At 41.3% G+C, this 14,585-nt stretch overlaps 1 protein-coding gene across 5 annotated transcripts in view; it reads left to right on the forward strand.

The window, feature by feature from the left end:
• The window catches only part of RNF144B (ring finger protein 144B), a 136,671-nt gene that overhangs the window by 43,151 nt on the left and 78,935 nt on the right, over positions 1-14,585 (forward strand). Inside the window, exons 1-2 of one of the 5 annotated variants that reach the window (XM_037736028.1) lie at positions 2,746-2,777; positions 3,079-3,229. The exons of 3 other annotated variants lie outside the window; for them this stretch is intronic. In XM_037736028.1, coding sequence (XP_037591956.1) covers positions 3,221-3,229 — 9 coding nt within the window. In that variant the 5' untranslated portion in view covers positions 2,746-2,777; positions 3,079-3,220. Of the gene's footprint in view, positions 1-2,745; positions 2,778-3,078; positions 3,230-7,336; positions 7,692-14,585 lie in introns of those variants that run through there. One more of the 5 variants, XM_017521666.2, reaches the window with a different exon arrangement.

Consider the following 14,585-nt stretch of genomic DNA (forward strand, 5'->3'; position numbering starts at 1 on the left):
AAAGAACTCCTCTCATTGGACGAGAACATGAATGGGGAGGGCATGAGATGTTTCTTGAGGGCTGTCCTGTAGCATGCGCTATAGGGAGATGTATTGAATCAACAGCCAATCCTCTTAAGACACATTCTGAAGAGGATATGGAGGGCCGCAGGTGCCCAGTGGTAACTGTAGAAGGGAAATAGACTTTGCCAGCATAGTGGATATTTCTCCTGTAGGATCCAGGACAGGGTCCCTCCCATCTTCTTCTGTGATTCTGCTTAAGACATTTCTAAAATATACACCTGCATTTATCTCCCCATGCAGCGGTTCTCTGCTCCTCTCCGTACTCCATCCGTCCCTGGTTTCCATGCCTTCACTTTTGTTTCTTTGATCTGTTGCAGATGGTAGTGTTTGTTAACTCTGTCTGGTTCCTGGTTTCACTGGGGACTTGGTGATTCACTATTTTGCAGGAAGAGGGAGGAGACAGGGGAAAGGAGAAGGTGGGAAAAAGAAGGGCATGACATTTCTGTCATAGAGAAAACAAATTTTTAAGGTGCTTTCAAAATAAAGTCGTGCTGGAAAATTAACATCTATAATATTCCTATCTGTGAGTAATTTGGTCTCTGTAGGGTGGAGTCTGAATTCCAAGAATTGAATTCCCCATCTGTGAGGCCAAGAAATAATTTGAATCTTAATTCAGGGCAGTCCTCTGTATTAATGTTGGATGCAGATGCACAGTACCAAGTACTTCATTTCCTGTAAACTAGTTAATGCATTGGCTGTGGTAATGACTATGGGAACACTGGGGATTTTTTTCCAAAATTGATTGTCTTATGCAGGAATTTGGAAGTGACGGTAATCGTGGGATTACTATAAAACTTACAAACATAAGGATTATCAAGACAATTTCATCTGACTCTCTAGTGGAGAATTTTAATTCCGGGCTAGTGCAGAGCCATTTTTTTTTTTTTTTCTGGAGAAAGTGAAGTGCCGACCTCCGTGTTCTCATTGGTCCTTAACCCCAGCTTGCTGGTGGTGTTATATAGGATATGAGAGTCCTAGATGACAGAATCCTGTGGAGTCTTGCTGTCTCATTCAGCTCTCTATCCTGAGTCATGATGGGCTCTCCTGTCTAATAATGGCAATGGCAGTTGGAGATGATTCTGTTTTTTCTTGTTGGATCCCAGTTGGTTTTGACTTGCTCCGTAAGGGGTTGAGATGCTACTTGTTAAGTAGGACATAGAACCAAGTTGACATGTCTCAAATTTTGTGAAACTTATGTTATCATGCTACACGACTGGATGTAAGTCCTGTATGTGTGTATGTCACTGGACGATGTCCTCTGGTCACAGTTTCACTTTCTATGTAGTTTGATTTCTGTTCTTTGACTGTCATGCTACCCTGAATATATCTCTGGCATAGTTCTTATCATATTATTTCGTAACATTTTTAGTCTTATTTTGTATTGTCTTACTCTTAGTTCTATATGCAAAACACTCAACAAATGCTGAAAGAAAATAGTCTGCCCTATTAGATACAATAGAAAAATGCAAATGAAATTGTAGCTGTTTGGAAATGAGAAATGACCAAACTGTCAGTGGCAGAGCACCACGACCTTTGCCTTATATCTGTCCCTGTGGAGAGAGATTTGCATCTATTGCAGAAGCTGATTTCCCAATACTTGGATTCTGACATCTGATTTATTGAGACTGAACAAACCATTTTAAAAAATGATGTTTTAACCACAGGATGTAATGAAGTCATAAAGTCTAAAATATGTGTTTCTTACATAGGTACTAAGGTGGAATAGAAGGGTAATATCAAGAACAACTCTAGACCTTTCTTTATTAATTAAAGAGAATAATTTTCCAAAGAAGAAATTCTACTTGTTGATTCTGTTGTTATGTAGGGGTGTAATACATTTTATAATATATACCTATTATATATTACATATTATGCAGTATGATATATATTACTTCAGTATCTTATACATACATAGAATCTAGTAATTATTTTTTGGCTACACATGCAGGGAAAACCTTAAGTATGTTTTAGGTTTATTTTGTTTGGCTTTTATATGACTTTAGGTATATTACCAGTTAATACAACTTTTTTTTTTTTTTGAGACAATCTCACTCTGTTGCCCAGGCTGGAGGGCAGTGGTATGTGATCTCGACTCACTGCAACCTCCGCCTCCTGGGCTCATACAATTCTCCTGCCTCAGTCTCCTGAGTAGCTGAAATTACCGGCATGTACCACCATGCCTAGCTAATTTTTGTATTTGTAGTAGAGATGCGGTTTCACCATGTTGGCCAGGCTGGTCTTGAACTCCTGACCTCAAGTGATCCACCCACCTTGGCCTCCCAAAGTGCTAGGATTGCAGGCGTGAGCCACCTTGCCTGGCCAGCAATTGATACAATTTGGATGGCTTACTATTAATGTTAAAAGTTTGTATGCTTTTTTAAACAAAGTTCTGGAATTCAGATTAGGAAATAATTCCCTGTTATGATGAAGGTCAACATGATTGCAATCTCTGGTGAACAATTTATAACGTGTCATTGCTCAGAAAGTTAAAAAATATTTTTATAGACTGTAGTGTCTGGATTTTACATCTCAGTTTGAAATATCAAATGTTACATTTATTTATTTATTTTAAAAAATTTATTTATTTATTTGAGACAGGCTCTTGCTCTTACTTAGGCTGGAGTGCAGTGGTATGATTATGACTCACAGCAGCCTCAACCTCCTGGGCTCAAGTGATCCTCCTGCCTCAGCCTCCTGGGTAGCTGGGACTACAGGTGTGTGCCACCATGTCTGGTTAATTTATTTATTATTGTTTGTAGAGACAGGGTCTCACTATCACAGGTGCTCAGCTTGACCTTGAACACCTGGGCTCAAGTGATCCTCCCAAAGTGCCAGGATTACAGGTGTGAGCCACTGCTCCTGGCCTACCTTTATTTTTGTAGTATAAAAGAAGCAATTTTTCTTAGGCTTATTTGAGGGCTCCCCTTTTACCTACGCTTTAATACTGATGTTCTTTTGGTGCGGGGGGTGTCTCTTTTTTAACCCTTTCTTTCCCTTCCCCTTTCCCTTTCTTAGGTAGATAACACTGACTGAGTTCCTACTGTGTATCCGGCCAGGGCCATGGTGTACAGCTGAGCAGGTTGCGCAGTGCACAGTTCCAGGAGCTGCAGTCACTGCCTCCACCACAACCACCACCCCCGGCCCATCAGGCATTTCCATGTATCAGGTACTACAGTAGCTACTTAAAAAACCTCTTTTGCCCTCACAATAGCCTGTGAGATGAATGTCGTCATTCCTATTTCATAGATGAGAAAACTGAGTTTTGGGTCTCTTAAATAACGTCTTTAAGGTTACATAATAAAGAGTGGGTGGTGGAGTTTGCCTAGATCCAAAGCCTCAGCTTCCCTCTATAGCATGTGGGTTGTCTTAGCTTTGGGTAATCTCATCTATGGGCACTGCCTAAATGATGGCAATTCCCAAATGACTCTCCACCCTAGATCTCTCTCTGTTGATAGCCTACTAGTCAGTTCTTCCAGTATGCCCCAGAGGCACCTCAGATTCTATAGGCTTTTATCTGAATTATCGTGGTTTCCTTACCACCACTTCCCTTTTATTCCCTCTCTTAGTAGTGCCAGCAGTTAGAGCTATTTTTCTCTCATATCCCCCTACATCTGATAGAGTTTGGATGTGTGTCCCCCCGCTCCAATCTCATATTGAAATGTAATCCTCATTGTTGGCGGTGGGGCCTGGTAGGGAGTGATCACATAACCTCATGGGGGCACATTTCTAACGAATGGTTTAGCACCATCCCTCTAGGTACTGTCCTGGGGATAGTGAGTGTGTTCTTGTGAGATCTGGTCATTGAAAGGTGTGTAGCAGCTGGGTGCAGTGGCTCATGCCTGTAATCCCAGCACTTTGGGAGGATGAGGCAGGCAGATCACGAGGTCAAGAGATCAAGACCATCCTGGCTAACACAGTGAAACCCCATCTCTACCAAAAATACAAAAAAATAGCCAGGAATGGAGACACACACCTGTAGTCCCAGCTACTCAGGAGGCTGAGGCAGGAGAATCACTTGAACATGGGAGGCAGTGAGCCGAGATTGCGCCACTGCACTCCAGCCTGCGTGACAAAGCAAGACTCTGTCTTAAAAAAAAAAGGTGTGTAGCACCGCCTCCAACTCACTCTCTTGCACCTACTTTGGCCATGTGACAGGCCTCCCGAGAGGCCAAGCAGATGCCAGCACCATGCTTCCTATAAAGCCTGCAGAACTGTGAGCCAATTAAATCTCTTTTCTTTATAAATTACCCAGTTTCAGGTATTTCTTTATAACACTGTGAGAAAGGACTAACATAATATCCCATCAGATACCAAATTCCATCCCTTCTGTTTCTGAAATCTCTCTCCATTGGTTCCCTTCCTGCAAGGCAGTTGTTTCGGGTCTATTAAATAACTTCATTGCTTCAGGTCTGTTATATAACTGCGTTAGCTCAGACCCTCATTCGTTTATTCTGGATGTATCAGCTCTGTTCGAATTATGAAAAGCTTCACCTAGAGTCTCATGTCTAAGCCTTCGTTTTGGCTGTTTGCTTGGCCTGATTACCCTTCTCCACCACCCCTATTGGGCTACTTGAAGACTCAGATTTAAATCACTGATACGGTCTGGATCTGTGTCCCCAGCCAGATCTCATGTTGAATTGTGATCCCCGATGTTGGAGGTGGGGCCTGGTGGGAGGTAATTGGACCATAGGGACAGAGTTCTCGTAAACGGTTTAGCACCGTCTCCTGGTGCTGTTTTTTTTGTGACAGTAAGTTCTTGGAGGCCTAATTGTTTAAAAGTGTGTGGCATTTCCCCCCCCACCCTTACTTCTGCTCCAGCCTGTAAGACATGCATGCCTGCTTCCCCTTCACCTTCTACTATGATTGTAATCTCCCTGAGGGCTCCCCAGCCATGCTTCCTGTGCAGCTGCAGAACCATGAGCCAATTAAACCTCTTTTCTTTATACATTACCTAGTTTCAGTTATTTCTTTATAGCAATGTGAGAATAGATTAATATAATCACCTTCTCAGAGAAGACTTGATTCTTTCATCAACTCCTTTCCTTTAGTTAAATTCTTCTTCTCTGTGCTCCCAATACCACATCATGCTTAAGTCTATCATATCACACATTACGGATCACTCACACATTGGGTACAACCGTCAGCACCCTGATAATTGACTCCTTCCCTGGACTGAGAGGTCTTTGAGCACAGGGATACCATATCTAGTACCATTATCTTAGTAGCACCTAGCAGCTTGTCTGGGAGATCAATAAATGCTCCAGAGAATGAATATTCATTCACACTGTAGACTACTTAGGAAGATATGAGAGAGCTTGTTAACATAATATTATAGCATTCGACATGTTTATTTAGTCTTATTAAGTTTTGACCTCAATTTTTAAAAAATGCATAGTTGCATGGTTGAAAATAATCAGTGGTGATGTTACTCAGTTGTGCAAAATATTTGGGATAACAGGCAACACGTTTAGTACTTAACCTACGTTCTCATTCATGTTGGCAGAAGCTTCTTCCCTTATCCTGTTAACAAGAAATTATAATTTAGGAATGGTAATTGGAAAAGTAGACTCTGGATTGAACTTTGGTTTAAGGCTCAGAAGATTTGCATCAACACCAATGAATAAACTAACCTCTTAGAGGGTGCTTTACCTTTCCTAGTTCCTGTCCACCAAAAATGGTCAATATACCAAGAAAATTCCTTGCGATAGATTATCTGAGAACCTAAGTCATTGCTAAATCTAAAGGTTGGACATCCTTTGGGATGGTTTTCATTAACATTTACCTTCCTCATGTAACTCAGATTTAGGTCTCATTCTAGCTAAGCCCCTGTATGGTTTGGGCCAATCTCTTGAATCTCCCTGGACATCAGTTTCCTTATTTTTTCTTTTTACTTTTTTTTTTTGAGACAGAGTTTTGATCTTATCGCCCAGGCTGGAGTACAATGGTGCAATCTTGGCTCACTGGAACCTTCACCTCCCAGATTCAGGCGATTCTCCTGCCTCAGCCTCCTGAGTAGCTGGGATTATAGGTGGCTGCCACCACACCTGGCTAATTTTTTGTATTTTTAGTAGAGATAGGGTTTCACATGTTGGCCAGGCTGGTCTCAAACTCCTAACCTCAGGTTATCTGCCGACCTAGGCATCCCAAAGTGCTGGGATTACAGGCATGAGCCACTGCGCCCAGCCCAGTTTCCTTATCTTTAGAATCAGGTTATTTGCTAAAATAGCTAGGAGGACTTTTCAAGCTCAAATATTCTACTGTGGGTTCTCTTACCATCTTATTGCCTCTGTCCTTTTTCTCTTCCTCCTCCACTAGTGAGCTGGTCCTCCTGCCTGTCCTAGCATGGCACATGTAGATACACTGTTTTCTTCCACACTTTGGTTTGACCTAGAGATTTTCTTCAACTTAGAGGGCTCAGAAGCAGTAATTGCTTGTGTTGTTTGGAATGGTGCCTGTTGGCACGCACAGATCCTTTCCACAAAGGGCCTAGGAGTCCCTTCCTTTTGGGAAGCACATTTCTGAGAGTGGTTGCAGAAGTAGCAAGAGGTTGCAGAATGAACACAGATTCCTGTGTCGGAGCGACATTCCTAAGTTGCAATGTTCAGCAGACTTAGGTGATTGTGATCTATGGGGGCTGTGGGGAGTGAGTAGGTATGCACAATTCATTATGAATGCCACACAAATGAAATGTCCATGGTTTTGGAGCAAGGAAGCACTTCATAACACCTCACAGCTTCCGGATTATTTTGTTACATTTTTTTGTTTAATTGAAGGTACAACCAGTTAAGTTACAAAGCATTTCAAGTGAAATCATGGTTTCATCAAGAAATGTCTTTATTTTATGAGGTAAAATGAGATGAATCCTGATTGGATTTACCTGCATTCTAATTTCATTAGTAGATGCAAAAGGGCAAGTCGGGTACAAGCTGTTTTTTGGTGAGATGTTCATGGGAAGTGTTTCTCTAAAACAGGACTTAAAGAGCTGGGAAGGAGTGAGAAAATAAAGAAGGGTGGCCTGTGAGGATATGTACAGACAGAGAGGTAGCAGGCGGTGAAGGCCAAGAGGTGAGCTGTCCCTGTCTGGGCAGGAGAAGGGCGCCAGGGCCAGCTGCCTGCACCCCCTTCTCTGGATTCCTGCAGCAGCGGTCCCAGGAGAACGAGAGAGATCCTGAGAAGTAGCAGAGCCGGTGCAGCACGCCCGGGTTGGGATAGGGTTGAGGCCATCACCTGCAGCTGAAGTATGACCCAGATGGGAAGTAGGAAGTGCGGCGCCTGAGCTTCCTGTATAAATAAACGCGCTGCTGCCGCCGCTGCTGCTGCCGCCGCTGCTGCTGGCGAACTGTGCCCCACGCTGTGCCCCACGCTGCAGCGTCCCCGGGCATCGCAGCTGCCAGTCAAGGCCAGGAGGCGGTCGGGGCCTCCTCCTCCTCCTCCCGACCCGTCGGTCTGGGAGCGCGAGTCCTGTTGCAATCTTGCAAAGTGTAAAGCTGTCAGCAGCAGAGCACGGAGGAAGGACGGAGAGAATGAAAGAGCTCCTCCTGCCCCATGTGCCAGCAGCCCGGACTGGCGGTGAGCGCGCGGGAGGCTACTGAGAAGCCCGGCGCGGAGGAACGCAGGTCTCCTGCCAGGTAGGTTTAGCGAGCTTTTAAAAGGCTACAGGCGTTGCAAGACCGGGATGGTATTGCTGGATTAAGGGAAAAGGACGGGAGACTAACTGTGACACCGTGATTTTTCCATTTTCTGTCTCTAGTGCTCAAACCATACAGAACTGAATTCATTCTGAATGCCTTAACACCTGTTAACTTAAAAAAAAAAAAAGGTTGTCTCTGTAAAAGGAAAGTAGTTAGATTTCTAATAAAACAGCTTCTATAATAGAATGTATTGTAGAATCCCAGATTAGACCAGAACTCTCCCTAGGTCTTAAGGGAGACCAAAAGTTGTCATAATCTCGGGTTATGCATTGTAGTGCTTATTTTATCAGGTAATTGCTGATGAAACAGACCGAAACTCTGGTTCTATAAGAGCCATTCTCACATTTAAGTTAAAATGAAACTGATTGCCGGGTCTGCAGGGAATAGGTATCTTTTGCTTATTCTTTCTAGAACACCTTTTGTTTTTCTTGTGAGTTTCAAGGATCCTGGTCTAAGTCTCCTGCTCATGCATATATACTCTTCACATTCAGATTTCCCAGAAATTAATTCCTTCCTGTGGGAAATGTTCTTTCTTCATTTTCCCCTAACAGACTGTCAGTTTCTTACTGCTTTCTGCCGCATGTGTCTTATCAAGACATTAGCTCTCAGTTCTTTATAGGACTATCTCTGCTCTTCTGATTTGGCATTTCTGGACGTTTATTTGAACATTGAGAAGTATGAATTAAATCACAATGTATCTAACATTTCTAAAGAAGCAGATTGGGGGTGTCTGTGCCCAGAAACAAAATAAATGAACTTTGGGATGACTCAGTTATTAGGGTGTGGGTAAGAGGCGAAAGAAACCTAGCCAGTCCGGAGTTGCTGGCTAATTAGAGTACCTGGCTGCTGTAGCTTTCACTGAAATGAGCCTCCTCGTCCCTTTCACATGTAATCCCTCGGTGAGTCTCTCCTTCTCCGTAGTTTATCTTTCCTTCACAACCCGGGTCCTTTTCATGCGTAACAGTGCCTTAAATGTTTCTAAAACTATCTTGAGGGGGAGAAAAACCTAGAGCAGATCCTCAAGGCCATTTGTAGACCAAGGTCATGGTTTCACACAACCCCTGCTCTGCCCTTGCACAACTTTGACTGGCATTTTTATTTTATTTTTGTAGTGGGCATGAACTTAGAAAAATGGGAAAGGGAAAAACCTCTGTTTCAAAAGTAGTCTCTGACTAATTAATGGTCTTGATGATGTTAAAATAAAGGTAAATATGTATAGTGAACGTGAACAAGATGTTGAGTAGAATTGGGTTGCTTGGCTTTTGATTTAAAACAAACAAAGCTCAACCAAAAAAAAAAAAAAACCCCAAAACCCCAAAGCAATCACCCTAGATAACTTGCTCCTACACTACTGTGCTGGAAGTAAGGCTCGAGTGTGGTCAAATCCTGTCCATTTACCCAGAGTTTTACAAATATTTACAGTTATCTATGCCAAGTATCTTTGTACTGAGCCCCAAAGAACATTCTCAGCATTCAAAAGCCCCATTCTCATGAATGGTTTCAGTTCATTGGCAATTTAAAGGCATTCAGGCTTCCAAACTAGATCAGCTTAAGATATGCCTTTTTAAAATAATCAGTTTTGGGGTGTCAAACTATGAACCAGGTTTTCGGATCCAAACTCTACAGCAGAGAGAAAAGTATGCACTCTCTGGAAAGAAAAAGCTTACTTTATTTATCTACGTGGTATGACCATTTAGCTTCCTGAAAAACATGTTTCTCTTCAGTAATACGAACATTTTTAATCTGAGGAATTTTAGAATTCAGTACTTAAAATTTCCTTCTTGAAAAGTCATTTCAATATTTTAGACATTTAGAAACATTTAAGTGTATGCCAGAATCCCTTCTCCAAAGTGTTTCTGCTAACCCTGGCTTCTGTGTCTCCTCTGGCCTTGACTTTATGACATTACTTTCTTGGTGAGTGAAGTTCATAGTGTTTGAAATTTCCAGTTGAGATAGAGGTCAGGAATCATGCCGAACCCAGATGTTAGTGAAGGAACAAAGTCTGAGCGGTTTTGGGACTAAGCCTACTTTGTGCAACTGATTATTTTGGATGTGGGAATAGGGCCAAGCTGCCAGACAATTCATGCTTTTCACTTGGGCTTTGGGGAATAGGTAACTGTAGCCATTGCTCCTAAATACTGAAACATTTCTTTCAGGGGTGCCTACCTTAATTTACAGATGCTCCTTACCTACTACAAACTGTCAATATTTCCAGCTTGTGAATTTCTGGAAGTGAATACAGATGAGAACCAGGCCTTTAATATTTTCTCTCCTCCTTGTTCAATCAGAAAATTTAACTACTCTATTACTGAGTGACTACGATTTGCTAGGTGCTATGATAGATGCTAGGATATAAAGATGGCTAAGGGGTGGTGTCTGTCCTGAAGAAATTCTCATACGCTCGAAAGTGACTTGGGACTAGAGTGATAGTTCTTAATTCATGTTGCTTTGCCAGATTATAAAAAGTACTTTGATGTTTGTCATCTCAATCATCTTAATATTTTTGGTACTGTTACCTTGACCATTTGACCATTAAGTAACCGAAGAGGTATGTGACACCTAAGTTAATTTATATAAATATTGTAATTTACGTTTTTTACCTTTAGGTGTATGTGGGAGGTCTTGGACTAAAGTTTTAGTTTTATTAACTTTGGCATTTGCTATTTACCTAGTCAGTGAGTTCTTTGGAACCTAATGCATCATACCGTAGTGGTTATTAAAAAATGGATAACTATATATTAAATAGAGTAAAAGTGACCAGTGGTTCTACAACATGGAATGAGGAGCTTCTCATCTGTGATCAGATCTCTTTCTTGAATTCAAAACAACAATCTAAGTGAAATACACTTTTCATATTCATAGCTGGAGATACTTATGATCACATGGCTTGTAGTATTTATTAGGAGCATGCTTTGAAAGCTGTGTCCTATTATTTTTTAATTCTTTTGAAGTCATGAGTTTGAGTCCCAGCCCTTCATCAACTTGTTCTTTGTTTTTCTTGGGAAGACGGAAGAAGACAACCCATTTCTCTGTGGGACTTGTGGCTGAAACCATAAACCCACACATTATCCTGCATGTGATAATATGAAATCCTCTGTTGGCAATGTCCTCAACTAGTTGACCCTTAATAAGTAGGAGCTGGGTTTAATCACCTTTATATCTCTAGCACCTAATGTGTAAAATTTGTTGTTTGTGTGTTGACTTTGTTTCCTTCATGATAAATTCCTGTTATAGGAAATTAATTGGCAAAGACATACAAAAGTTTACACCTGCACTTTGCTCAGGTGGGATGAAGATTCCTCTTCTAAATGGGTTTCCAAATTGTCTCTAATTAAAATTTCTATATGAAACTTTTAACTTTCACAGGAGGGGGTAATATTGGCACATGCTTTTATTCATTTGAAAAAAAAATTTTGATTTGGATATTTGTGCTTTATCAGGTCTGGTTTCTTGGTAACGTCCTGACCTGAGAAATCCACCTGGCTCTTGCTCTGTAAGGCTATTTGAAATACCACTTCTCCTTGATCAGTTAATTACATCATTGTCTGACCTGCCTTTAAGTGGTGTTCCTTCCTGTTTCTGAGCTTTGTTGTTATGCCAGGCAGAGGGAAGAAAATTATTTTGCAGGGCTGTGTGAATAATTGTGGGAGGCAGGGAACCACTGATTAAAACAGGAGTGGGCAAGGCGCAGGGGTGATATTGAAGAGGCAGCTACCATGATGAATGCAAAATTGCCATGCCAAAAATATCATTGAGCTATTATTCTCCTATTCACTCCTACCTTCTTTGATAAGTTTATATTGTTAGGAAAACTGGGAATGGATTTCCACCTCTTGGGCCTTACCCTGTAGCATAATGAGAACATAGAAAAAAGGCAAGAAGAAAGAAATGTGCTTTTAAGAAAAAGGAGCAGCATTTTGCAGATGTTAAAACTAGATGTGCCAGATGTTCTCTCCTCTGTAGGATTTGGAGTTAGCTTACCACAATGTCATGTATATTGTTGACAGTGCTGGCATATCAGCACCAATATACATTTCGCAGGAAAAAATATTAGATCTCATTAAATTCGTTGTAATGGACTTTTTCCGTAACCTAATTTCAAACAGCAAAGAGACTGTTCAGAAAACAGTTCTTGCTGATACTTTTAAGATGCTTCTCCTTCCTGATGAAGTGCCTGCTTTTTTTACCCACAAAAAAGGTTAATAGGGATATATTTGCATATCAGCTCCATTTTTAGAAGGTAATAGTCTCCAAGTTACAAAGTTGTGATCTCATTGCCATCCTAGAAACTGTTGAGATGATGATATTAAAACTAAGGAATTGTAGACTAGAGTGCTTTTTGAGCACTTTAAGCCATGAAGCAGTAGAGAGAAAACAGAAGTCCTCTTCCCTACCACAGGAGGCACAGTGATAAACCGTGTTTTTATAACACTGCTACCTCACAGAGCCTGAATACGTGAATATTTACTCCCTCACGTCTAAGACGTATTTCCTGGTTTTGCTTGTGTTAGAGAATATTTTCTAATCTCTTTTATTTTTTCAAGTAATGACAATGTATCTCATGTGCGATACCATGTATGTACTCATTGGCTTTGAGCATTATTCTTTTAAACAGTAATTAATAGATATACAATATATTTCAGTAATTACATTTCCCTGACTATGAGTGGGGAAGCCTGTGTTTCTATTGGTTCATGTCCTCTTAGGGGATGCATTGGAACTGTTTTTCTGATTGGAAGGATGTATGCTGGTTCACCTTGTCCTTGAATGACCTTGAAGGTGTAAGCAGAGAGTAGAGCTACAACACTGGCCACAAAGGAGGTCTACCATTAGCCCTCGCCTCCTTCATTGTTCTTGCTACTGCTGCAAGCCAGCAGGTCACCTGCCATTGTATTTAGATTGTCTTTAGGGTGGAATGTCAGCTAGTTGCTGATAATGGTCAGCACTTTATTAGACTCAGTCAGTACCATTTGGATCACTAATAGTTTCTGTTAGGAATATGAACCAGTAGCTAACTAAACTACTCTATTGGGCAGAAGTACCAAGATCAACATAATGCTGATTTTCAGATTGTGTCGAGTGGGAACTGGTTGCCTGGTGTGTTCTTAGCTGGTGTTGGGAGAGCTTTCCTAACAAGGCAAGGATGCGACTTTAGATGGCTGCTCTTTTTTCTGCTTTATTAGAATATTAGCTTCTGGAGAATGTATCTGCATTATACAAGGCAACCCTTCAGCCTTTCTTCGTCACCAGCTGCCCTTCCTGAAAACTTTCTTTTTTGCTACCTCCCTCCCATATTGATGCATTCATATCTGTTATTGCAGCTACTTCACAGTGATGATTCCATGTCTCGCAAGGGCTTATAAACACGTTAGACTATTCATATGTCTCATCTTCTATTTTGTTCCATGTTCTTGAGTAACTCCTAGACTGTCATAGCATAGCTTGGAATTAAGACCTCAGTGAGATTGTCTGGACTTTTATTTACATTCATATCCTGTGACATCAGTAATATCCAGTTGATTCATTTTAGTAGCATTCTATTTCTTAGTCTCTTTAGTTGTGCTTTAGCAATTTCTCCAAATTTTAACGTTTTTACATAATGATGTGAAAATTCCAAAATAATTAGGAATGAGTGTCCTAATAATAATTAGGATAAGTATCCTAATAAAACATTATCCTTTCCAATTACACTATCTTTTTGGGCAAGGGAATAACTGTGAATTTTGGATAGTCAAACAGACATAAACTACATTGGTTAAAAATGCTTTGAATGGCCAAGCACAGTGGGTCATGCCTGTAATCCTAGCACTTTGGGAGGCTGAGGCAGGTGGATCATGAGGTTAGGAGTTTGAGACCAGCCTGATAAATATAGTGAAACCCTGTCTCTACTAAAAATACAAAAATTAGCTGCATGTGGTGGTACGTGCCTATAGTCCCAGCTACTCGGGAGGCTGAGGCAGGAGAATTGCTGGAACCCGGGAGGTGGAGGTTGCAGTGAGCCGAGATTGCACCACTGCAATTCCAGCCTGGGCAACAGAGCCTGACTCTGTCTCAACAAAACAAAACAAAAACACAGCTTTGAATGGCCGGGCGTGGTAGTTCACGCCTGTAATCTTAGCACTTTGGGAGGCTGAAGTGGGCAGATCACATGAAGTCAGGAGTTCAAGACCACCCTGGCCAACATGGTGAAACCCCGTCTCTACTAAAAACACAAAAATTAACTGGGCATGGTGGCGGGCACCTGAAATCTCGGCTACTTGGAAGGCTGAAACAGGAGAATCACTTGAACCCGGGAGGAGGAGGTTGCAGTGAGCTGAGGTCACATCACCTCACTCCAGCATGGGTGACAGATCGAGACTCCATCCCCCCTGCCAAAAAAAGAAAGAAAAAAAAAATACTTTGAATGTTGGCTCTCCCATCGTTTGCATTTTTGGAGCAGATTGAGATTGCTTTTTCAGGCCATCAGCACAATATGAACATTCCTTATACATCCTTTGCTGAAGTATTTCTTTCTTTGGCAATTCTGATGAAAACACATGAGGGAAAAGGTGACTTTCCTGTTCTGTCCTATCTGATAGTACTTGCTTCTCATACAATGAACACTTTATAGTAGGAGACACACATAAAGCAGGTAGAGCTGCTGGTTCTCCTTTCCTGGTAATTTAGCTCAAACTCAGATGCTTTAGCTTGGCTTTCCTTTCTTACATGACCCAGCCAATCTGTCTTGTTCTATTATTAGGTATATGTAAGCAAGTGATACCTGCTACCAACCTTAGAATGCCTAAACCTGAAAGGCAGTTGTCAGATTTCTCTTCTTTTTTTTTTTTTTTT

The sequence above is a fragment of the Cebus imitator genome, unplaced genomic scaffold (genome assembly GCF_001604975.1).
Source record: "Cebus imitator isolate Cc_AM_T3 unplaced genomic scaffold, Cebus_imitator-1.0 Scaffold21, whole genome shotgun sequence".
NCBI lineage: Eukaryota > Metazoa > Chordata > Mammalia > Primates > Cebidae > Cebus > Cebus imitator.